Source organism: Vicia villosa, linkage group LG1, assembly GCF_029867415.1.
Source record: "Vicia villosa cultivar HV-30 ecotype Madison, WI linkage group LG1, Vvil1.0, whole genome shotgun sequence".
Taxonomy (NCBI): domain Eukaryota; kingdom Viridiplantae; phylum Streptophyta; class Magnoliopsida; order Fabales; family Fabaceae; genus Vicia; species Vicia villosa.
Genome location: NC_081180.1, coordinates 47044677 through 47069254, shown reverse-complemented (window position 1 = coordinate 47069254; position 24578 = coordinate 47044677). Strand labels below are relative to the sequence as shown.

The following is a 24578-nucleotide window of genomic DNA, read 5'->3' as shown; positions in this document are numbered from 1 at the left end:
CAAGTGTACCGAAATCAAATTTGGGTTGGCGACACCCTAATGTCTATTCAAGCCCAATTCATTTAAAATAGACCCATCTAATAAATTTTAAGAAAATCTAATGATTTATTTTTTCAATAAAAAATGTATTATAGTTTTATACATCCACATCTTTCTTTTTTTTTTTTGTTTTAGTTGTTTATTTTTTGAAATAAAACTATTTTAAAAAATAAAAAAATGCACTTATTTAGTTATTTTGAATTTTATAATTATAATTCATTAAATTTAAAATAAATAAAAAATTACCTATTAGATTTTAAAAATAAATAGATTAAATTTGATCTATCCATATTTTTAAACTAAGAAATTTATTAATCAATTAACTTCTTTTTCTTACATGGAATATTTTTGATATTTATATATGGGAAGGAAGATGGTATAATCAAATTATAAAGTACGTTTTTCCCGTGCTACAATATTTACAGTGACGAAGTAAAAAGTCTTTTGTCTTTGTTGACTAAAGTGGATATGTATGACACATTGACAGCGCGTGTTAATAAAGAACGCAAATGCTTCATTCATGAACATGATGATCTTTCCGCGTCGAGTCCAAACCCCCCATATCTTTTCTTTAAATACTAACATCACCGCTAACATCTCATAATCATATCTTTTCTTCCTTTCTCAGTTCTCACCCAAAACCATCTTAAATTCTCTCACAATTCTCTCCATTCAATCAACAAAACATGCAAGAAACCACACCAATTCACTTCCAAACCACTCGAGTCTTACCCGAATACGATGTGTTTATTCACACTTCCGATGGTACTCGCATTCCTGCACACACAAGCATTCTGGTTAGTCGCAAATCTCAATTCAATTCTTATAGTTTTTTCTCCATTATTACATAATACATATTAATATTGATTGTTTCTTTTCTGATATGAAATCAATAATGAATAGGCATCAGTATCGCCGGTTCTCGAGAACATTCTAGATCAACCGCGTAAACACCGCAGCTCCGAACGAATAATCCAAATCCACGGCGTTCCTTCCACCGCCGCAACCGCTTTCGTCGGCTTCCTCTACTCATCCAGGTTTGTACTATTACAATATCATCACATCTTCAACTATCGCGACTATAATACTAAATGACAACAGTACCCCTGGTTTGTTACAGATGCACGGAGGATGAAATGGACAAATACGGAATCCATTTGTTAGCACTATCTCATGTCTACAACGTACCGCAACTGAAACAGATTTGCATCAAAGGCCTATCTCAACGGTTAACCGTAGAGAACGTGGTTGATGTACTCCAACTCGCGAGGCTCTGCGACGCACCGGATCTCCGTCTCCGATGTATGAAGCTTCTGACCAATCACTTCAACACCGTTCAGAAAACCGAAGGGTGGAAGTTTCTGATAAAACACGATCCATGGCTTGAACTCGATATTCTTCGGTTCATGGACGAAAGCGAAACGAGGAAAGAGAAATTGAAGAAGCATAAGGAGGAGTTTGGGTTGTATGCAGAACTGAGTGAGGCGATGGAGTGTTTGGAGCATATATGTACGGAGGGATGTATTGATGTTGGGCCGTATAATGTGGAGGTTGACAGAGAGAAGAAACCGTGTAAGAGATTCTCGACGTGTCAAGGGCTTCAGCTTCTGATTCGTCATTTTGCTATGTGTAAGAGGAGGGTGAAGGGAGGGTGCTTGAGATGCAAGCGTATGTGGCAGCTGTTTAGATTGCATTCGTATGTTTGTCAACAGAATGATTCTTGCAATGTTCCTCTTTGCAGGTCAGTTTATTAATATCCACGCCTAATGCAAATTACAATATTTTTTACTTACATGAATTACATGTCTTATTTTTTATGGGAAGATATATAATTAGATGACATTATAGTAGAATTAGAATTGATTAATCCTTTGCTTTTGATAATATATCTCAATCATGTTTTAATAACGGCTGCGATCAAGTAGTAGAGGCATAAAGATTTTTGCGATTTTAATACTAGATGTATTATTACAATACTCGTCCTGGTTGTGAATTAACTATAATTTACAGAATTAATATTTATAATTTACAGAATTAATATTTATTAATATTTGTTTTTTTCATATTATTTTGGTTTGGTTGGTGTATGTTGATATTGTTTTGTCGCGGTAGTCATTAGTGTTTGTTGGGGGCGGTAGTAAGAAGATTCTCGTGATTTCTTAGGATGTGATGCTAACTAAAACGTGGGGATAAAAAAAGTTAGTAGTGTTGGTTAATTTGATGTGGTCGGTGGAGTTTTGCACAAAACAAAAGTAATGTTGGTGACCATGATTGTTAGAGGTCATTGGTGACGACTGACGATATTGTCTGGCTGAAAGTTTTTCTCAAAATAAATAATTGTTATTCCATCCGTCTCACAATTTTTTTAACGAATTGTTCAAATAAGACTTTTTATGAGATGTAGTATATATTAGACTTTTACTTTTGCTAAAATAAATAGTAATATTGTTAAGACTTGTACCAATTTTTATTATTATTGAAGATCTTAGATGGATCCAATGGAGACTCGTTAAAAGTATGGATTCAATTGCATTTATAAACTTATTATTGATATAGACCAAGTCAACTTTTTCCTCATAAACTGAGTGGTTGAATGTTGAATTTAGAAGTTGAGTTTCACCAAATAAAAGAAGTTCAATTTCATTTTTACTTACATTTAGATGAGTAAAGAAATAGTCAGACAAGTCACAAACACACTCACGGCACCTTTTTCCAATTTGGAAGGGTCAAAAGACTTTCAATGCTAACAATAGTTTAACTTATTTAATACATAAGAAAACATGAACCTGTGACTGAGATTTAGAGAGGCCAGGGACAGAACATTTATTTTTGTTTAATAAAAATGGTTTTATATTATGAGCTGTGCTCGTTTCATCGCATAAACCCCACCGTTGATTAGGTATGTGTATGGGGTCCAATCATGTTATTTTTGTGGTTAGCAAATTTCATGGCTTATTTAGTTCCCTATCTAATATAGTCTCTGATATTTTTATTGGTTTGGCCAGCTTGCATCTTGATGCAAGTTGTTATTGTAGCTGCCTAAATATCATTGTATTTGTTTTTGTTATAATCTTATGATAAGGATATTCTTGTCCTATTATCTTGTTATCAATGTAGTTGGAAAATTTTCACTCACAATTTTGGGGAATGTGACAGGCAATTTCAATTGAGAATGGAGCAAGAGAAAAGGAAAGATGATCCCAAGTGGAAACTACTAGCAAAAAAGGTGGTCTCAGCAAAAGTGATGTTTTCCTTGTCTCTACCAAAGAGGAAAAGGGATGAAGAAATGAGAGTGACCATGGACAGCCGTGGAATCAGACATTTTGGCTACAATGAATATTGTAACAATCGATGTGTTTCATGTTGATAATGGCTACTCTTTATTTGGAGAGATTCCTTTATTTTGTTTGAAAAGGGGTTTTGGATCGTGTAAGTTGTTTTTAGTGGCTCTTCAATTGAGGAATTGGCAAATTGTGAGGGTTTGCTTGAAATTGTAAATTTTGGTTGGTCTAGTTGTGAGTAAATTGAACCTCATTTTGCTCAATAATAAGATTTTAAGGAGGTTCTAAGCTAGTGTTAAATATGTAAAATAAATATCAAATTATAATTCATATTCATATAGTTTATTCTTCAACAAGTGTTATATATATATATATATATATATATATATATATATATATATATATATATATATATATATATATATATATATATATATATATATATATATATATATACTTGCATGGATACGAACCTAAACCCATATTTTTAGGAACAACCAATGAAAAGAGAGAATATAAATTTTTTAAAATTTTAATGTCGTTTTTAATTGGCATGGGGTGGTTGAGATAAAAGAGGAGAGAGACAATTTAATTTTTAATTTTTAATGAATAAAGAAAATGTGATTGGTTGTGTGTAAGGACAGATGGGGTTGTGTCTATGTAAGTATTTTTCATATATATATATATATATATATATATATATATATATATATATATATATATATATATATATATATATATATATATATGACAAAATACTCTTTTTGGTCCCTTATGTTAACTCGGGGTTCATTTTAGTCCCTTAACTTCAAAAAGTGTCATATCGGTCTCTTAACTCTTTAAAAGGTGTCATTTTAGTCTTTTTTGTCCCATTAGCGACGGAAAAAATCAAAAATTGGTCGCTAAATCAGTCGTTAATATGACAAAAAGGACTAAAATGACACCTTTTGAAGAGTTAAGAGACCAATATGACACTATTTGAAGTTAAGGGAATAAAATGAACCCCGAAGTTAACATAAGGGACTAAAAACAGTATTTTGCATATATATATATATATATATATATATATATATATATATAGCATATATATATATATATATATATATATATATATATATATATATATATATATATAAATAATATATATATATATATATATAAATATTATTTATTTATATATATATATATATATATTATTTATTTTTATATATATATATATATATATATATATATATATATATATATTTATTGATTATTCAGTTTGGATATGTCATAGTTGCATTGTTTTTAGTTACTAGTACTACTTGAGGAATTTTTATCAAATATTTTTAATAGATTTATTTTAAACAAATTTTTGGTATTTATTTCTTTGCTAAACAACTAAAACACTATTTATTTAGTATTATCTTTTTAAATATATATTTTTTTGAAAGCCAACAATGTTTTGACAAAACTTTTCAATTTATAATTAAGATTATGACATAATTATGGGAAGTATTGCTAAAAGATCTATAATTTAGGGACATTATCATGGGCTTTGCTCATGCACAAGAAAGCATAACATTGTCGATAACATTGTCAATACAATGATGACACTTAAATTTTAAACTATTAAATATGAGGATTAAATATGGGCATTTGTTAAGTGGAAAGAAAAAATCTTAGATTTTGTCAATACTCCCTCACCAAGCATTATACTATAGTTAACTAAAAAAAGTTAATCAATGTCTCAGTTGTATGGATGTGTATTTATAGATTCGATTCTTTGGTCACGTAATTGATACAAGACTTGTGTGACTTTAGTTATTTCTTGATACGAGGTTTGACACGTTCTTATGTGACCTATGACTAATAATTATTGAGCCAATAGAGATCGCACGCTTGCCACTTGATCCCACCAGGTCGTTCCCAAGTCTCTATCATGTCATCTATGGACTGGATAATTAGTGGGTCAACCTCTTTGGAGCCTGTTCTAGATTAGGCCTGTAGCTGGCCCACAATCGGGAAGAGCTCAGTCCAACATATTGCAATAAAGGTCCAACAAGAGCGATCTAAATAGCAGTAGCCATTTGGGAGCTTCTCACCCACGTGTCCATCCTAGGGCACGTGGCCAACTAACTTCCGAAAGTACCGGTCCTCCACCTTTTGAGGTTCACGGGAAGTTGACCCATGACAAAGATTACGCGCTGATCTTGCTCTACCCACATAGGATCATGGCAGTCTCCTGTTTTGGGCTTGGATATCCAACTCAAAATATGAGACTTTGGCCTAGCGCTGAGGGCTGTAAATACCCCTTTTCACAAGAGGGTCGTGTAATTCAATTTATTCTCTACTTTGTACTTGCGCTCCTCACTCTGAATATCACTTTAGCATCGAAATGTCTTGCTGGTACACCCTTTTCTCTTTTGGACCGACCACAGTTCGAGTATTGCAGGCCACTGAAGATCCTTCTGATCGAGTTCAGATCAGGAGCCCATACAAAATTATTCTAATCCACATTCCCTCGAGCACGAGACCTGAACGGGTGATGTGGTTAAGATAAAGCATACATAATTACAATCCCTCAAGCACGAGGTTTGGAAGAGCAATGCAATTTATGTAGGTTGTCTTGGTCCACTGTCCCTTTTGCACGAGGCCTGGAAGGGTGAGTCCCTCTAGCACGAGACTTGGATAAACGAATGCCTATAGGACTTGGAAGGGAGACTCTATCTAGCACGGGACATGAAAGGTCGTCTCCCTAAAGCACATGACTTGGAAGAACGAGTCCCTTAAGTTAAAAACCTGAAAGGGTGAGTCCTTCCAATAGCGAGGGGACGAGTCTTCTTTTCTAGGGTGTGGTAATCCACGGTATTCAAGTGGCAATTTAGATAGACGCGATTATTAGATTTTTTGAAAAGGTGGTGCATTTAATGATATGTAACAATTTAACTACCTTGGGAAGGACCAAGTTGGATACCGCCTTCGCTTCAAACTTTTTGGTGAAGTAATACCCACACAGAAAGCAAACTATATTTGTGGTAAGTACAATAAAAGATACATGCCTGCAATGAGATGCGTAAAAGGGCTGTTTGACTTCTGATTTTAAAAAAAGTGAATCAATGCTTCAATTGTATGACTTGGATATTCATTGATTTTGTACCTTGGTCAATCAGTTGATACGAGGACCAGTACATGTGCTTATTAGTATGGCTACATGTCCCCTAGCCTTGACCAACCAATAGGTGAGAGTAAAGATAATCATCCCCTATAATAGAAAGTGTAGTTAAATCCCAAGACTTGTGATAACTTTAGTTATTCCTTAATAAGTGGCTTGAAACATTCTTCTATGATCCATGAATGATAAGTATTGAGCTAGGAGAGATCATGTGCTTGCCACATGATCTCACCTTATTATGCCCAAGTCCCTTTCGGGAAGGGATTCAATGATTCTAGATTATGTAACTTTGTGTGACTTTAGTTATTTTTTATGAAAGAGAAAGTAAAAAAGGAGGTAAATAGAATGAGATAGAGGACTTTCTTGAGAGAGCCAGACCCAAAGGCATGGTTTGGCGCCCCAAAGTCACCTAAGCCCAGTTCGTCCATTTCATATCTTCTATGTGTTGGATAATTGATGGACTGACCTCTTTGAGGCCCGTAGATATCGACATAATATGTTAAATATTTAAATTTTCTGCGTCCAAAAATTAGTACTAACGATTATATAAAATATAAACAAATAAATACTCTATGTCTTTTTAATTGTCATTTTGTAACTTTTATTTTCATAAAGACAACTATTCAATTTTATTCTTTTTAGAGTCTATTTGAGAGTTTGGAAGGGAATGGAGAGAAGAACTTTGAAAAAATGGAAGGAATGAGTGGGAAGAATTGAAGAATTTTGATTGGGAGAGTTTTGGAGAATGTGTTTTTATTCATAACACCAAAATCCTCCTAATTTAGATAATTCAAAATTTATATTTAATGAGAGTTTTTGAAGATTTTGAAGGATTTACATAAATTTTCTAAAAAAATATTTTATGTTATTGTACTACTATAAAATTTAAAAATATATTAATGATTAATAATCTTTTTATACAAAATCATTTTTTAAAAGTGCCAAATATGTTTTTAAAAATTTATTTTCAAAAGTCTATCCTCCCTCTCCACTTCAAACTCTCAAATAAAATCTTAATGAATTACGTGCAGCTACTTGCACATGAAAGACTTGTTATTTGAACTTTATTTGAAGTAGTTTATGATCTTGGTGACAATCTCTATTGTGATGATGATGACTAATTACCTATAAAGAAACATCAACATGTGAGTCTATTTGCTAGAATTATTAGCCTTTTGGTCTCCTACTCAATTAACAAACCATCTCTACTCTTCAACTTGTCCGCAACTGATCTTTTTCCTCCAACATAGGATTTACTTCTTTCTTTTTTAAATACAGTATATAGTAAGTCCAATTGTCCAACTTGAACAAATTAACAGAAACTATATTATAAGGTTTCGACGTAATAATAATGTTAGGCAGGCATCCAAATCCGAAACTATAGTGACAAATGGTAAATTTCTTAAATTAAGATGACGATTCAGTTTTGTCGTGGCTGTAGTCATACAATTAATTCAAAATCATACAAGTGTAAGTTGTGCTATGCTCAAGTGGGTGTAAATTTTGAATACTAAAGAGTATTAGCCTAGTGGTGATGGGCAGTGGACACTATTATCTTAAATAAGAGTGTTTGGATAATAACTCTTGTACATAAACAATAGCATTGGTTGACAATATCATACCGTATATTCAAGTAAATCATAAATTTAGTTTTTGAATCGTGAGGATCGGTCTCTTTCTGTTAATATAAAATCACCTTATAGAAAACATGAGAATACCAAAATTTGGCCATGATATTAATTTTTTATTATATTTTTTTGTAATTACAAATTTATTCTTTTATAGAGAAAATTATTTAAAATTTTTCATTAAATATTTATTACATATTTTATAGCAAAAGATCTAGTATTATTGGAAATATATTTTTTAAAAAATAATTAATATAGTTAAAAGTTTAAAATAAATGTAGCAAAATTTCAAGAGATTTTTTTATATTTAAAGATGGAATTAGTATTATTTTGCTGAAAGAAATTTGATCCTTTAATAACTATTTTAACATTAAATGACAATTTTCAAGATAATTTCAGAAAAGACAACATTTTATCACCTTTTATAGCTCTCTCTCCCTTCATCTTTCTTATTTCTTTTTTTTTTCTTTTTTTTTTTATTTTAAAACGAAATGTACTAAATTTTTATTTATGGACTCTTTTATCATTTTTTTAAATGAAAATTGATATATAAAAAAAAGAAGATTGTTAAAAAAAAAATAGAGGGGACATCAACCAAAACTCTATCACGAATTGAGGAACCTAAAGAATGGCAATTCGAGCCTATTCTTTACAAAATTTGTCCTTAGACCAACCGAGATGAAATCAAAGTAAGAATAATCCTATACAAGTTGGCCTTGAATACAATCTATTTGTCTTCAATCCATATTCTATTCTCAGCTCCATTACCATAATAATTTAGGGTCTGTTTGGTAAGACCCTAAAAAAAGTTTTTAGCTTTTAACTTTTCAGTTCACATTAATGAAAGTTCTTATTGGTAATATTATTTTAGCTTTTAGTTTATAGTTTTTTTTACTAGCTTTTAGTTTTTTTTTTCAAAAGCTATTTGAAGTAGCTTTTAGCTTGTGACTTTTTTTTCTTCATTTATATCATAATTATTTAACAAAATATTATTACCCTTATTAATTAAAATGATCTTTTATGTCATTTTATATCTATCGGCTAATGAAACAACTAATTTATCAAACACACATGTTAGCTTATCAACAATCAGTCACCAGCTATAAGCTACCAGCTATCAGCTATTAGTTATCAGCTACGAGCTAGTTTTACCAAAAAGAATCTTGAGATATAGTAAGCATTTAAGCAACCACATTATTGTTGAGGTGTGTTCAGGTGTGTAAGAAACTATGCTCCCTCTAAATTCTTTTAACTTCTTTTGTATATCTTAAAGTAATTTCTGTAAAATACTGCTGTTTTCAAGTTTTTACCACATAGCTTCTATTTTATAATCATCTTTAATCTCTTGCAGCCATAATTTCTACATAATTTTAGGTTGAGAGAATTCATTTTCTCCATAATTTAATCTTGTTTAATTTTGTTTTCGTTAGTTTTGGAATACTACATAACTATGTTTTGAGAGATCAACACTAGGGAATTTGGCAACTAAAATTTGTCTGAGTTACGTGCCTAAATAATTTTTTTATTCTGGTGACAGGGTGTATCAAGAGCTCTAGTTGAGAATTTTTATTCTGGTGACAGGGTGTATCAAGAGCTCTAGTTGAGAACTCAAGAACACTAAGATTGCCAACTCATTTGCATGAGAGGCTATCTTTGATCCGCAATGCCCAGAATAGACTCGAAGAGAGAGGAGTCATTCCAACTATTGGTGTAAGTCAGCTAAATGTACAACAAAAAAAACAACTGCAATCTTTATCATTTTTTCAAAAGTTTTAAAGTAAGCTTACTTTAATTGTTTCCTTATTTTGCAAAAAGTTGCAAATTGCCTTAATATGTCTAAAAGGAAAGTTAAAAATGCTACAGAGTTAACAAAATCATTGAAAGTTACATGAGGCACGACACATACAATTAATTTAATTATCCGTCTTTTTTATTTTTCTCACTCAATCTTGTACCAGTTGCTGAGCCCCGCCACGAATGGAGTTATCTCTTGAAGATTATCCGTCTCAAGAAGTTCTCAAGTCTCTCTTAAGTTTATATCTTTTTTTTTCATTAAGTGTTTAAGGATGTTCCTTCTTAGAAATATACTTGTAAATTGTACTCAGCTCATTATGAGCTAAACCTATTGTAGTTGAGCAATGTGAAGTTAATATTAAGTTGTTTTTTTGTGTGATATGATGTGTGGTTAAACGACTTGTTTTATTATATGTTAACCTGTTATAAGTCTAATTCTTTGCCTGATCAACTTAGGAGTAGTTAACAATTTGTTGTTATGAGAGATCCGGACAACAAGTGATTTTCTTAATAAAAATGGTTGAAAGATAAAGTTGGATAGGATATTCAATTTCTTAGCTTGCTTAGAGATAAAGAGCTACAACTATTGAGGATCTTAGAATACAAACAAACGTATGTTAAAGTTATAAGTGAGGCTTAGAGATCCCTTGCCCTTTATATGCATGCTTTGATGTTGTAGAGATACACCACATGATCACTTTGACCTCACATGTCACGACATTGCACATCATCACACATATTCACTTCTAAAATATTAATAGATAATGGCTCAACTTATTCGCTCTTCATATATTTCCACTCTTCTATTTACACTATTTAGCACTGATTTAGGCGAAAACTGGACACAACACACCACATATTATTTCTCTCTGCTCATGCTTAAAAACTCAAATATAATCAAATGCAAAATCCATCTAAGTAATTACATCTTTCTCTGTGAGTACGACACTCTTTCTTTATCACTTGCCGCAATCAAACATATATGTATTGCATGTGACAACAATTATTCAAGCAACATTGAGCACTTTATAAGTGATAGAACTCATCTACCTAATACCTTAAGGTTTTTGGTGAATATGTGGTGTCTCTCTCACATGTCTATTACTCTTGGTCCAATGTGAATGCTTCTGACCCGACAGTGGTTTCAGAGGCTTAGTTCAATTTAGGGACAACTCGTTGTATCGAAAGTCTTCCTGACAAGGTGGTAGTCAGGCGGCTTGTCGCATTTTAGTTTCCAAATGGTGGTACAAGTGTACGTAGATGAAAGAGTTTCCGCTTGAGATGAGCATAGTGGATGGAGTCACACTTGAGAGGGGATTATTGAATAACAAGTGAGTTGTTAGTTCCAGATTGCTTGAAAAAAGTGAAAAATGAACACTTTATAAGTGAGAGGACCCATACACTAATTATCTTAAAATTTTTGGTGGATATGTGATGTCAAAGTCTAATGAAATCATGAACTTTTGACCATTAACACTTCTGACGCTCCCCAGACTCTCCAACAAAAAATTGCATGTACTCCAATAAGTATATAGATAACAACACATTTTTTTAGTGATAGGAAAAATATATTGATAATTCCATCTATACTTACAATTTACAAATTTTGATTGCCGGTCCCATTTTAATATCATACAACGAAAGAAGTGAATGTAAAATTTCTCTAAAGTATTGATGCTCATTGTTAATCCTTTCACTCACCCAAAAAAATATTGAAACTATAAAAAAAAAAAAAAAATCAAATTGGATGATTGACAAATAGCGCCATTATCATGTTACTTGTATGGTATTGATACATATTCTCAAAAAAAAAAAAAAAACATATTTGTACATTGTGATTTAATTTATTTTAACTTAAGACAAAATTTGGAGTCTAAATAAAAATAACGTTTTATTTTTTTAAAATTTATTGTTGATTTTGATGTAAAAATATTCAGAAATATTTCAAATTTGTATCTGAGTTGAGGGGTTATCATAGATGGGTTGATCTAGTTTAAGGTTGAACTGTTGAAGATGATGTTCTATTTTTATTTTTACTTTTATAAAAAAGGCAAAGAAGTTTATATCACCACCGATTAACAGCAACACACATCATGCCCACTCCCTTGCAGTAAGAGCAAACATGGTGGCGTGGGTCTCTCTGTTAACTGCAACACACATTGTCACATTTAAATAACTTTCGTGTTCCACATTTATAAAAGCCAACACTAAATTCTCAATACTAGTATAGTACCATATTTTCTTTCTCTTCCTAAAAGCCAACCCTAAATTCTCAATGCTAGTATAGTACCATATTTTCTTTCTTTCTCTTCCAAAGTCTAATATCAGATCGTATACTTAAAAAAGAGAATGGCCAGAAAATATGAAGGACGTGCAATTGGAATTGACCTTGGTACAACCAACTCGCGTATTGCTGTGTGGCAGGAGCAAAACAACAGAGCGGAGATAATCTACAATGAAGCTTCTTTTGTTGCTTTCACTGATGATAGAAGGTGGTTGATTGGTAATTCTGCCAAAAATCAAGCAGCCTCTAATCCATCCAACACTGTATTTGGTAATTTATACTATTATCATTTTTCGGCTATTATTTACTTACAAGTTACAAATGTACAAATTATACATCAACATTTTGAATTTTGCAGATGTAAAGAAGTTTCTTGGAAGAAAATACAGTGATCCAGTAATTCAGAACAATCTACTGTCGTGGCCGTTTATTGTCATTTCTAGTGGGTGGCTCTTCGAGGATTCCCAAAGTTCAGCAGCTATTGCAGAACTTTTTCAAAAAAGGGAAGCATCCGATGAGGTTGTTGCTTGTGGTGCAGCTATACATGCTGCATTGTTAAGTGGAGGACTTAAGAATGTTCCAAAGGAAGTGCATCAATATCTTACAAGGTTGTCTCTTGCAGAACTGGAACCAGAGCCAGTACCAGGAAATATAGTGAATCATAAAAGAGTTAAGCTTACAATTGAAGATAACAATTCTAAGATCATGATTGATTTTCAAGGTGGTGTTGGAATTACAGTTAATGTTCCTGGTTCGTTTGATGTGTCACTTCCTGATGCTGCTCTAACCCTTCCTGTCAATTGTTGCTTTGCTACGGATTGTGATGGTATGTTAAATGTTTCCACTGAGGTACAAACTATTTCCAAAGACATCAAAATATCAAATGAGAATGTGAGGGTGGAGTTTCGAAATACATGTTAGAAGTTTTTGTTAGTTCTATGATTTCTATGTTAGAAGTTTTTGTTAGTTGTATGATTTCTATGCAAAGTAATAGTTTTAGAAATCTCCATTACTCGTACGTCATTGTAACGCATATCCACGAAGTTTGCAAGAACGGCGGTTCCAACTGTGCACTTATTCTTCAAATGTATTTTAGCAAGTTTTTCTCATTAGCTATTTATATTAGTAAATATCAGCTTCACTATCTCTTATCTCTTATAGAATTGAGAAAAGCGAATACCAACAAATCTATCTATTATCTGTTATAAAACATTAAAGTTGAGCTGTATTTTTTTAGGCTAAGGCTATCCCTGATAAAATTGAGGGTAATTTACCCTCAAAATAACCTATCCGAATGAATTTTTTTCACCTATATTAACCCAAAACATTAAAATATTTAGTCTATGTTACATCTCATTTATAAAGTGTTAACATATCCTCTTTTTCATTCATTGAAAGAATCATTACTTACCCTTCATATATCATTATCATTATCTTACTACTCAAATATTAAGTCATATTCTTTCCTTGATTTAATTTTTATTCTTTAAAAATTTGGGTTAATATGGGATTTTAAAAGTTTACTTTATGTGACATATGTCATATGTAGGTATATCAATGGGGCAGAGCGATGATACATCCTCAGGGATATCAATGGGGCGGAGCGAGGGCGGGATACATTCCCATCACAATCTTCGCCTTCAAATCTATTCCTCATCCCTGCTTTGGATCCCCGCTACGGGGAGATTTTATTCCCCATCTCCGTCCCCGCGGGTCTCCACGGATCCCTAAGGTTCATGTCGAAATTCATAAACATATTTATTATTTATTATTTTTTAAAAAATTAATAGTAAAAGTTTCAAAAACTAACCACAAGAAATTTATAAATTATTCATTTATGATAAATATATTATTTTAATAATATTTAATCTATAATATTGAGTGTCATTACCACCAAAATTTCAAACTAAAAACAAATTGAAATAATTATTTACGTATCACTTTTTTACTAACAATACATATATATTTTAAATTTGTGTATAAAATTAATTATATGAAATAACAAATAAACATATATAATATTTAAAATTATATATAAATTAAGGACACAATGTTATTTTAGGCGGAACGGGGACTCCACGGACGGGGAATATTTACGCCACCCTCGTCCCCGAAGTGCCTTCGGAGAGATTTTATTCCCAAACGGAAAATTCCCACAGAAATCTCCGCTAACAGAGACAAGTTAACATCCGTAACGGATAGATTACCCCAATTTAAAGAGGCAGGCAAAAATTCATCTTTATTTTATTGACAAATCATCTACTAATAATCTGTCGCATCAATTAAAAATATGATGTGTCACTCTTCAAAATATAATTATCTAAAACTTCTAATATTTATTTTATTATAATTCATAACGTTACATTTATATAATCTAATAAAAATTCAAATTTTTATATTTCACTAAAATTATAAATAAAATATTTTTATTTAAAAAATGATAATTCATATTTAGTCGTTCTAAATCTATAGTACAAAAAAAATTCTTATTGTAATGCTTAAACTAAAATGGGCAAACAATGTTTTTAAGTTTACTTATAACAAACTCTTTCTAATCAAAAACTGTACCAAGGCATCTTTCTCCGCTAACCCTATGTCTAGGATTATCGACGCGGGTTGTAGATCCTTGTATCATGATTCGACTTTCTTGTGGATTATTATCCATGGAACTCGAACTCACTTCAAGAATCACCGCTTTATATGGGACTCAAACCTATTTCGAGCCTTTTCCTCGTATGAGACTCTAACCCACTTTGAGGTCCACGTCTTCTATGAGACTCTAACCCATTTGGTTGAATTACGGGACTCTAACCCATTCGTTTGATGCAAAGCAATAATGCATGTATCTCAATTCTTACTTTTCATAAGCATCCCGATATGAGACGGGCACGACAATGGGGTTATTCTCAAATATATGACTAGTCCACTAATCACAATGTTATTGTACTCGTCAATTACTAGGTGATCACATTCACCAGGTCTCATAGCATTAATCCATGTTCTATACAAAGTATATTAGTCAGTGACTAAGCTACAATTCTAGCAATTACTCGTCCACGGTACACACTGAGGTACCATCGCGTCCGAATGTCGCCTTCATAGTCATTTGTTATAACCTAGATTATTCTTATTAGTCAATTCACCTAATTACAAACCCTAGGTTTAACCTCGCTCCTCATTAAGATTTTTAATCATTTAGTCCATACACACAAACAAACAGGTCATGATATAGTTCATAACATACACATAATTATATCATACATGAAGCATACAAAATAGTTCATTACCAATAGGAATTTTCGAATAAAGGTTCCTCATCAAATAGGACTTTCGGAACAAAGGTTCCTCCCCAAATATCCAACCAATAATTGGAGCATAAACATGGTTTCTTTTCACCAAAATATAGATCATTGGAATAATTTTCCAATACATCCGACCTCACATCAATAAGAGTTAGGAATCCCATTTTATGGTAAAAGCATGGAAACAAGTCATAACCATACATACACAACATGAAATTACACATCACATAGAATATTATAAACACAAACACACAATGACTATGCAAACTTCGGTGTTATAAAATGTATCTAGATGTTCACTCAAAAGTACTAAGTGATAAGATTAACAATACATAATGCACATAATGGATTACCTATACAATAGTTATAACAATTAACTAATTATAACATCAAATGCATATATTAATAGGATGAAACATGGTAAAAAGAAACATATACACATGTATATACTAAGATATAAGACAATTAAGTATTATCACACAATAACACATCACATAGCAGCTAGCACACTCATTATTAACAACATACACACATGCGCAATAGTTGTGGTACAACTATTATAACATGCATAACTATCATCACACAATATAACATCAGCGACAAGTACATAGTAGCAGTGTAAACACACACATTACACAGGTAAATGCAAAAAAAATATTCATAACAATGTTGACAATAATATACCAAAACTCATATGCATCAAACTACAGTTACAACATAAACACATAAACATCATGTATTAATATAAATTTCACAAAACCCTAACTCCCATTTTTTATGACATTTTCTCCAATGCTAAAACTAGCTAAGAACTCACCTCTTGCAAAGAAGATAATGAACAATTTGAGATGAAAAGAGGTGAAGTCCCATCTTCTTCTTCTTCTTGCGCCACAAGGGTGGTGAGTAAGAAACGTTGCGTTGAAGAGTGTCAACGGCGCCATGGACGTGGTGAGTAAGACATGTTCCTTGTGGTATAATAGTTTGTGGAAGTAAGAAGAACTTCCGCTTGAGGGGGATTGTTGAGAAAATAACAAGTTTGAGAAATAGTTCCACATTGGATAGGAATATGGTGACTTGAGCATTTATAAATGGGAGCATCCACTCCCCTAATACCTTAAGGTTTTAGGTGGACAAGTGGTGTGTCTCCCACAAAGGTGTGTTGCATAGAGGAAAGTTCCACAAAGTAAGAATGCTTCTCGCTCAACCCTCCCCTGATTGCTGCGCTAAAACCCATGGCGACCTTTATCAACATCGAGACATGGTGGTTTGGTATTCATTGACTAATATTTCATAACACAAGGATAACAAGGGTCTTTTTATGGACCACAACTCATTGACTTATTAATATGTGTGGCAGTAAGACGAGAGGGATGCCCAGTGTGAAAATTCCATAAATTATAATTATTAACACCATTGGTTCTAATAATGTTAGGGGGACTGGTGTTAAGAGGAACATCATAATGGGGAAAACAAATGTAATAAAGGCCTTGGTGAATATTAGTTGCATCAATCATCCTCATGGCATGGTTCTCCTTATATAGTGCAATAAGTGGAATTGAAGTTAACATTAGAATCAAGGAACTTAGTAAATGTATGAGTAAAAATAAGATTGGTGAAAAATTAGGGATCTATAAAACATCAATAAGGAAAAATTTATTGTTAAAGTATATGGTACCATATTTGTTAGTAGAGATAGTGGAACCATTGGAAAGTTTAATAGTAATGTTAGGGATCTTAACTAGATTTTGGAAATGAGCAAGATAATGGCACACAAGATTTGTGGTACCAGTGTCAAGAATCCATGTATTAGTTTTATCTACGAAAGTAGAAGTATGGAGAAGACCTGAAGAGTTGTTTATTGTGGTTTGAAAGTGTTGAATGTTGGATGAGCTCGAATTTGAGTATTGTAGATGAAGAGCAAGCAATACTTTATGTTTACCTTTAGTGAAATGAGAGACAACTATGTTGAGTTGTTGATCATTTGATTCTTCATGTTGAATATCTTCAGAAGTGTCAGCAAATGTGGTGGCTTGATGAGTATTTGATTTCTTGATATACAAAGGCAATCCTTTCTTCTTGAAGTATACTTAAATAGTATGTCCAGGTTTGTTGCAGCAGCTACAAAACTTAGTTCCTCTACCACGACATTATAGGAAGTCTTTTGTTGTGAGAATGTGGAAGATGTGGATTATGAATGGGTTTGGAGAAATTATCAAGAATATTGTCTTCATCACCAGGTGGAGGATTTGACTAATGATTTTGATGAATCAACATGGGAAAACCCTGTTTATCTGAGGGAGAAGACTTATTAGAATTATTTGGGATCGTACTAGAATGTATTGCAAATTTAAACTTTTGAGGAATTTGAAGACATAATCACTTTTTCTGTAATTTTTTAATGTAGGTATGAGATTATAAGAACATTTGGGAGTACAAGAACAAATGGGAAGTGGACAAAAATTTTCATTTCTTGCCAAAGCTTCTTCAGAGTGGTGTAAAACTAAGCTATGGTCTAATCACCTTGATGAAGGCTGGATATCTCTTAAAGGTCAAAACTACAGAAAATATCTTATTGATTATAACAATCATGAAGCTCTATCCAAATCTCGTGTGTAATATTCATCTAGAGAACGTTTTGAGCTATTTTTCTTCAATCAAATTTGTTATCCAAGATATCACCATAGTATTGCATTTGTCTCATGCAAGAGAGACGATTGGCTTCATCAGGAAGAGAAGCAATATTGAAAGTGAAAGAAAAAAATATATGATAGGGATTATCTAATGATACCATGTCAATTCACGTCCATTGGACATCATAACCAAAGTAATATTCCATAAAGAAATATTACAATGGAAATTAAAAAGAAAAAAAAAAAAGAAAATATTATTATTATTTCATATTATTATTTCATATTATCATCCTCAGATTTAGTGTCTACATTTATACATGTTGGTTATAACTAAAATTCCACTAATGTAGCAATGTTATTATCTACAAATATTAGGAGATTGTGATTGACTGGTGCTTTTTTGATGTGGTGTTTGAAATATAAAACAAATGTTTAACATATATGAAGAATGTAGGGGAAAACCTAGAACTAACTAGGAATTCATTTAGAATTTCATTCAAAGAAAGATGAGTAGTCTTATGAGAATTAAAGTTTCTCACACTTAGAGAGATAACAATAGGAGAATTTTACTTGGCGCCCTCAATATCTTACCAGCACCCCCACATTTGTTTGTTTATATAATACCCTTTGGCTAAAAAAAGAAAAGTTTCATATCATTTGTCAGTTTTTGGAATTTCAACAAAACATGTGCGATTAACCAGATTTTTTTAGCCTCCACGTGTATCCTGACTCGCCGGTGTACGGGATGCACGTATTTTGATGCAAAGCTCGATGCTGCTATTGTTAACGATGTAGAGAAAAAAACTTAAAAGGATACAAATACTCGGACTAACACAGATGTGGAGGCTCACACTAACATAGTTGAGGCTGAGACCAAGGTGGAGGCTCAAGCTGAAAGAGAGGTGACGACTCGGGCTGATATGAAGTTGTTTGTGCATACACATAGGGGCTTCCTTGGAGGGCTTGCTGATTGTACCTGTCTCATTGTGTATGTCAATCATGTGGCATTTAGACTAGGGGTGGCAAAACGGGCCGGGGTCCGTCGGGCCGTCCATGCACCCGCCAAAAATTGGCGGGTTGGATTGGGATTTTAGGCTCGCCGCTCGCCAAAGCCCGCCCCGCCAAAACCCGCCGCCCGCCATACCCGCCCCGCCAAAGCCCGCCGCTCGCCAAAACCCGCTCCTCCTCCAAAACTCACTCTTTTTTTAGCTAATTCTAGTAATTGCAATTCTTGATGGTTTATTTTATACATTTATTTATAAATATATGTAATATTTTTTAGAGTAAATTTGTTAAAAAAAATTACTTTTATAAAAAATTGTTTTAAAAAATAAGTGAAAAGTTTAAATAAAAGGTAAAAAAAAGCATATTAATCTATTAAAAAAATATAAATAAAAATAGGCGGGTAAGCCCGCCGCCCGCCAACCCGCCATCTTGGCGGGGCGGGCATGATTTTGATGTCCAATTTACTTGGCGAGCATGCCCGCCCCGCTCGTTTTTTGGCGGGCATAAGGCAGGGCGGGCGGGGCGGGCGGCCCGTTTTGCCACCCCTAATTTAGACTATGGCAAAGGGAGGTATAATCGTTTTATTTTGTGTTTTTTTATTTATTATTTATTAATTTAAAATAACTTTATACTTTAATTGTCACAAGACCCATTTGTCGTTGAAGGTGCCTGCACATAAGAGGAAGTTGAAGAGATTCTTTAATGTCCATATATTTGATGATGTCACATAAATTGTTGTTGCTGGTTTACTTCATTTGAGAAATTCTCAACATATTTTTTTTTTTAGAAAAATGAGAATGTATTAACAGTGTAAAATATTTTTACATTATCAACCAATTAGGGATGTATATCCAACTAAGTCATATTTTTAATTTTAAAATACTGATATGACATAGTTTGATGTTGTAATTCTATTAGATGACGATGTAAACTTAGTTCACACTAACACTAAAAAGTGCACTACCTTTCATTTTTTCTTATACAAAATATCATCAACTAGATAAATTTCTATTTTCAATTAAAAATTAATTTTTGTTCTTAAAATTGGCGCCAGTGTTTTAAAAACCGGACCGGGCATTAAACCGGCGAGGGTACTGGGTCACTGGTTTATTAGTCGAATCACTGGGTCACTAGTCGAACCGCATGACTGAACCGGATTAAACCGGATAACTCGGTTGAATAGACCGGTCGTTATAACAAAATTATATAGGTATAAAATATGTCGAACCGGATGATTCAATCCCTACAAAATATAACTAGTACTTAAATTTTTTGAAAACGTCATATTATAAAAAAATGCACATGTTCATAATTTAAATTTAAATTTTACACATAAGTATCACACACAATCAAATAGTACATAATTATAAAATATAAACAAAAGTTTAATGCAACATAATTTAATTGAATAATTTATAACAAAAATAATTTCATTGTCTACTAAATTTAATTTCAATAAAAGAAAAATTGTTTCAATGTTGGAATCTCCTTCTTCAATATCAAAATCATCTGTAACAAAATCAACCGCATCTACAACCATTTTTTTCATTTTTTATTTTAATTTTTAATTAAAATAGTCAAAATGACATTGTTTAAATTTTTTAAAATAAAAAAATAAAAAAAATAAAAAAATGCATTTAAACCACCGGTTCACAAGAACTGCCGATTTTCCAGGTTTTAGCGGTTTACACCGGTTTTGACCGGTTCACACCGATTCAATGACATTCTCGATCCAATTATTGAACCAGACCGATTATCTGGCCGGTTCCCGGTTCGACCAGTCCGACCGATCCGGTCTGATTTTTAAAACACTGATTGGCACGTACGTCATCAATAAACTGACTGCATGATCACTCCATAATATTTTGACAAAAACATTAAAAAAATTGCAATAATTTTACAAAAATATAAAAATAAAAACAAAAAATGTTTCCACAAAATAAAATAAAATTGGCTTAAATGCACTTTTGGTCTAGCGAGTTTTTAATTTTCATCCTTGTAAGTTTTTTTTTTGCTTGAGTCCCTATATCTTACCTTTTACTTGAGATTTAGTCCCTAAAGCCAAAATCCACAGGAAAATCTGCAGGTTACCTGCGGATTTTTCTGTGAAATTTAATATGGATTTTGATTTTAGGGACTAAAACGAATGCGAAAGTGAAATACAGGGACTCAAACAAAAAAAAATAACTTACAGAGACGAAAATCAAAAACTCGCTAATTTACAGGGACGAAAAATGCATTTAAGCCAATAAAATTCTATTCCCAACGGAAAAAGATAAAATACAAGCAACTTAAAACTTCAAATTGAAACACACATTATTTCTTTTTTATGGACATAATTAGCCTAAGAACTTCCATGGTTACATAAACAAATGATTATGAAGTATCACAAATTTTGGCGTGGAATTGGCAGCATTTAAAGTTCATCTTTAAGAGTAGAACTTTCTGTTGGGTTGGTAGATGATTTTTTGATTGGATAAGAAGCTTCCATAGCTATGCCACATAGACCTTCTTTGTGAGATATGCCCCTTTGAATTCTAATGTAACCTTGTTCTCCCCATTCACTTCCCCATGAGTTCTTCACTGTCCAATATTTTGTTCTATCTTGAGTTACACCATACCCAACAATTGCTACTCCATGATTCAGATCAGTGCCACAGTATCCATTAAATACTCCCTGTAATTAATTATAATTATATTTTTCTTAACCATTAATCCCATACACCAATATTATCCATAGATTTCCAAAACATTACATAATAATTATATTAGGATATGTTTAAATAGTTAGAGATAAATGAGTAAGTGTAAATGGACTCTTTATCCTCTATTTATGTTTATACATGGCTCTGATTCCTTAATTTCTACCTCTAACAATATATAGGTGAATTTGAATTCACAACATTCTATTTATTAATTTTTATAAGATAAATTTTTGGCAATTAAGTAATCAAACAAATATGAGTTTGAAATTTTTGTTGATTTGTTAGGCTGCATAATAAGTTGACAAGCCACTAATGGATATGAGATAATATATTTTTAAATTTTATTTTTAAAATTGCTTATATTAATATATAAATATAAATAAATAATATCGTCAAAGATTAAAAATGGACCAATAAATTTAATTATATGTATTATCACGCCCTCACAATTTTTTTTACCTCATTAATCAACATGACTTCTAAGTAGGGGTGGTAAATGTTCGCCCGGTTTAGACTTGTTCCGCAAAAACTCAAAGAAAAAAAAAGGATGAGACAGTCATATTTAAGAATGTGGATTTAAAATCTTTGTCCGCCACGCAAATAAGTAAGGGCGAGGTAGAGCATATATGTAGATATTGAACCTTTTAAATTTAAAAATTGCAAAATTGTAAGAAAAAGTCTGTGCAAAAAACGAAGCGGAGTGAAGGCTAACACATTAAAGGGTATGACAGGCCAGGTTCATTCACCCATGCTTTTGAGTAAAAGTACATCAAGTTAATGAGGCAAAAATTCCTATAACTTAAAAAATTGAGTGATTGCATATACAAATTTAAAAATTATGACTTAAAATCATTAATCAGGAAGAAAAAAACTATTAAAATTGCATTTAAACTTCATTTTTCATCTATTTTTGTTTAGTGTATGTTTCGATTGGCTTTTACATGTTTCAAAAACACTTCTAGTCAATTTCAACTTGAAAAGTTGTTGTTTTTTAATACTTTTCTAAAATTAATTCTCCTCCTTCAAAAACAGTTTTAGTAGAAGCTATAATTCCTAGCCTTTGAATTTATTAGAATCAATTCTAAATTTTTTATATATTATTTATTACAATTTTTTTAATTTTTCCTTCTTTATCCTCTTTAATTTTCATCAATTAATTCTTTTCTTTTAAATAATCATTTCTATATGATTGTATCCTAACATAAATTTTCTTTTAAATTCAATTATGTTAAAATCAATTTTAACAAATTCAATTCTCTCCAAATCAATTCTATCCATCCCAATCCAAATACTTTCTTAGATAACTAGAGTTAAAAATTTACCTCAGAATATAACTGGAAATCATATCCCCCAGCATCAATAGCTACAGAAATAGGTTGTTTGGCAGCAGCTTTCAGCAATGCAGCTTCATTATTTGTAGGCACATCTTCATACCCATCAATTGAGACTGCCTTATCCTCCTACATTAAATGAAAATTGGTAAATTAATTTGGATATTACTTGTTCTTTACCTTTTCAATTTTCATTTCAATTAATAAATATAAAATACCGTAGATAAAGTATTTCTCTCAACCATTAAATCTAACCTTTTTTACATCACAAGTTCCATCTTTGGCAGCATAAGGATAATTGCTTTCAGTTGTTATACCGTTTTGTTTAATGAACTCAAACGCATAGTCCATCAACCCACCATTGCATCCTTCATTTTCTTTAGTGTCACAATCCACAAGTTCTTGCTCAGATAATGAAACTAGTTTTTGTGTCTTTATTTGGTTAATACCTTCAACCGCTACAATAGTCGAAAACGCCCAACAACTACCTATACAACAATCAAAACAAATGAAAATGAGACTATGTTCGATAGTTCAGATATATCTGTTATTCAATAAATTTGAACTATTTTGCTTACCGCATTGGCCTTGATCTTTTACGGCCGTGACAGCGCCTTTCTGTCTCCAATCGATTGAAGAAGGAACATTTTCCACATTCTCGTACATGAATGTTCCATTTTCATGTGACATACCACGAAACATTCTATGATGACTAATCTTAGAATCAGCATAGATCTTTCTAAATTCATAGTTTGTCATGTCAGCAAACTTGTTCAACTTAAGCTTATAAGGCTTATCCAATTTATTGGTATTGTGAACATGCATAACATTGGCTTTGAACACGTTGAAGCGATTATGTTTCTCGTCAAGGCTTCGAGTAACTGTGTGGTGACTTCTCCATCTTTCGTACAAATCCCATAGAGTTTTATCTGATTCTAAATCTTGTTCTTTGAAATCAACGGTGTTGGCTATTGTAAAAATTAAAGCAAGGGATAAGGAAACAAACATGAGCTTCTTCATTTCCATTTTGTTGTGTCGTGATGGAAAATGTGAAAGGATTCCAATCCTTTATAGTTTATATAGAGAAATGAAAAGCTACTTGGGTTAAGGGAGATAAGTTAAAAGAATGGATAGAAAACAACTTAATTTAAAAGTTGACAATTTCTTTAAAGGCCCTCATAGGTTGAGGACCCGGCTAAAAATCCTAAAATACTCTTTTATTTTGGAGATGCATCTTCGAAATCACTTATTTTCACACTTTCAATTATTTCAGAGATGCATTTTATTTTTGGGTGTTTTCGGATATGCATCTCTGGAAGTACTTATTTTCCAATTTAAATGTTGATTTAATTGTTAGGCGTTTTTTCGGAGATGCATCTCCGAAAGAACCGTTCCCAAAATTTGGGATATTGGTCATATCCGAAA

General features: G+C 32.2%; 2 protein-coding genes across 2 annotated transcripts; one reads left to right on the top strand and one right to left on the bottom strand.

Annotated features, from left to right (window-relative positions):
• The first annotated feature begins 579 nt into the window (after window positions 1-579).
• On the top strand, window positions 580-3660 carry LOC131636728 (BTB/POZ and TAZ domain-containing protein 2-like). The gene is made up of 4 exons (XM_058907332.1): window positions 580-836; window positions 943-1076; window positions 1160-1780; window positions 3196-3660. The coding sequence occupies exons 1-4, from the start codon at window positions 726-728 to the stop codon at window positions 3404-3406; spliced, it is 1077 nt and encodes a 358-aa protein (XP_058763315.1). The 5' UTR covers window positions 580-725; the 3' UTR covers window positions 3407-3660.
• A 17687-nt stretch (window positions 3661-21347) lies between these two features.
• Window positions 21348-24204, bottom strand: LOC131605534 (vignain-like). The gene is made up of 4 exons (XM_058877882.1): window positions 23732-24204; window positions 23409-23641; window positions 23145-23282; window positions 21348-21794 (listed from the first exon to the last, which is right to left on the bottom strand). The coding sequence occupies exons 1-4, from the start codon at window positions 24177-24179 to the stop codon at window positions 21534-21536; spliced, it is 1080 nt and encodes a 359-aa protein (XP_058733865.1). The 5' UTR covers window positions 24180-24204; the 3' UTR covers window positions 21348-21533.
• Between the last annotated feature and the right edge of the window lie 374 nt (window positions 24205-24578).

Excerpts from the sequence above, each read along its gene's own strand:
- LOC131636728 (XM_058907332.1), top strand. The coding sequence starts at position 726 with ATGCAAGAAACCACACCAATTCACTTCCAAACCACTCGAGTCTTACCC. Across the intron at positions 837-942 it reads CTGCACACACAAGCATTCTG|GCATCAGTATCGCCGGTTCT; the intron begins GTTAGTCGCAAA and ends AATAATGAATAG. Across the intron at positions 1,781-3,195 it reads TGCAATGTTCCTCTTTGCAG|GCAATTTCAATTGAGAATGG; the intron begins GTCAGTTTATTA and ends GGAATGTGACAG.
- LOC131605534 (XM_058877882.1), bottom strand. The coding sequence starts at position 24,179 with ATGGAAATGAAGAAGCTCATGTTTGTTTCCTTATCCCTTGCTTTAATT. Across the intron at positions 23,642-23,731 it reads AAAAGATCAAGGCCAATGCG|GTAGTTGTTGGGCGTTTTCG; the intron begins GTAAGCAAAATA and ends ATTGTTGTATAG. Across the intron at positions 23,283-23,408 it reads GAACTTGTGATGTAAAAAAG|GAGGATAAGGCAGTCTCAAT; the intron begins GTTAGATTTAAT and ends CATTTAATGTAG.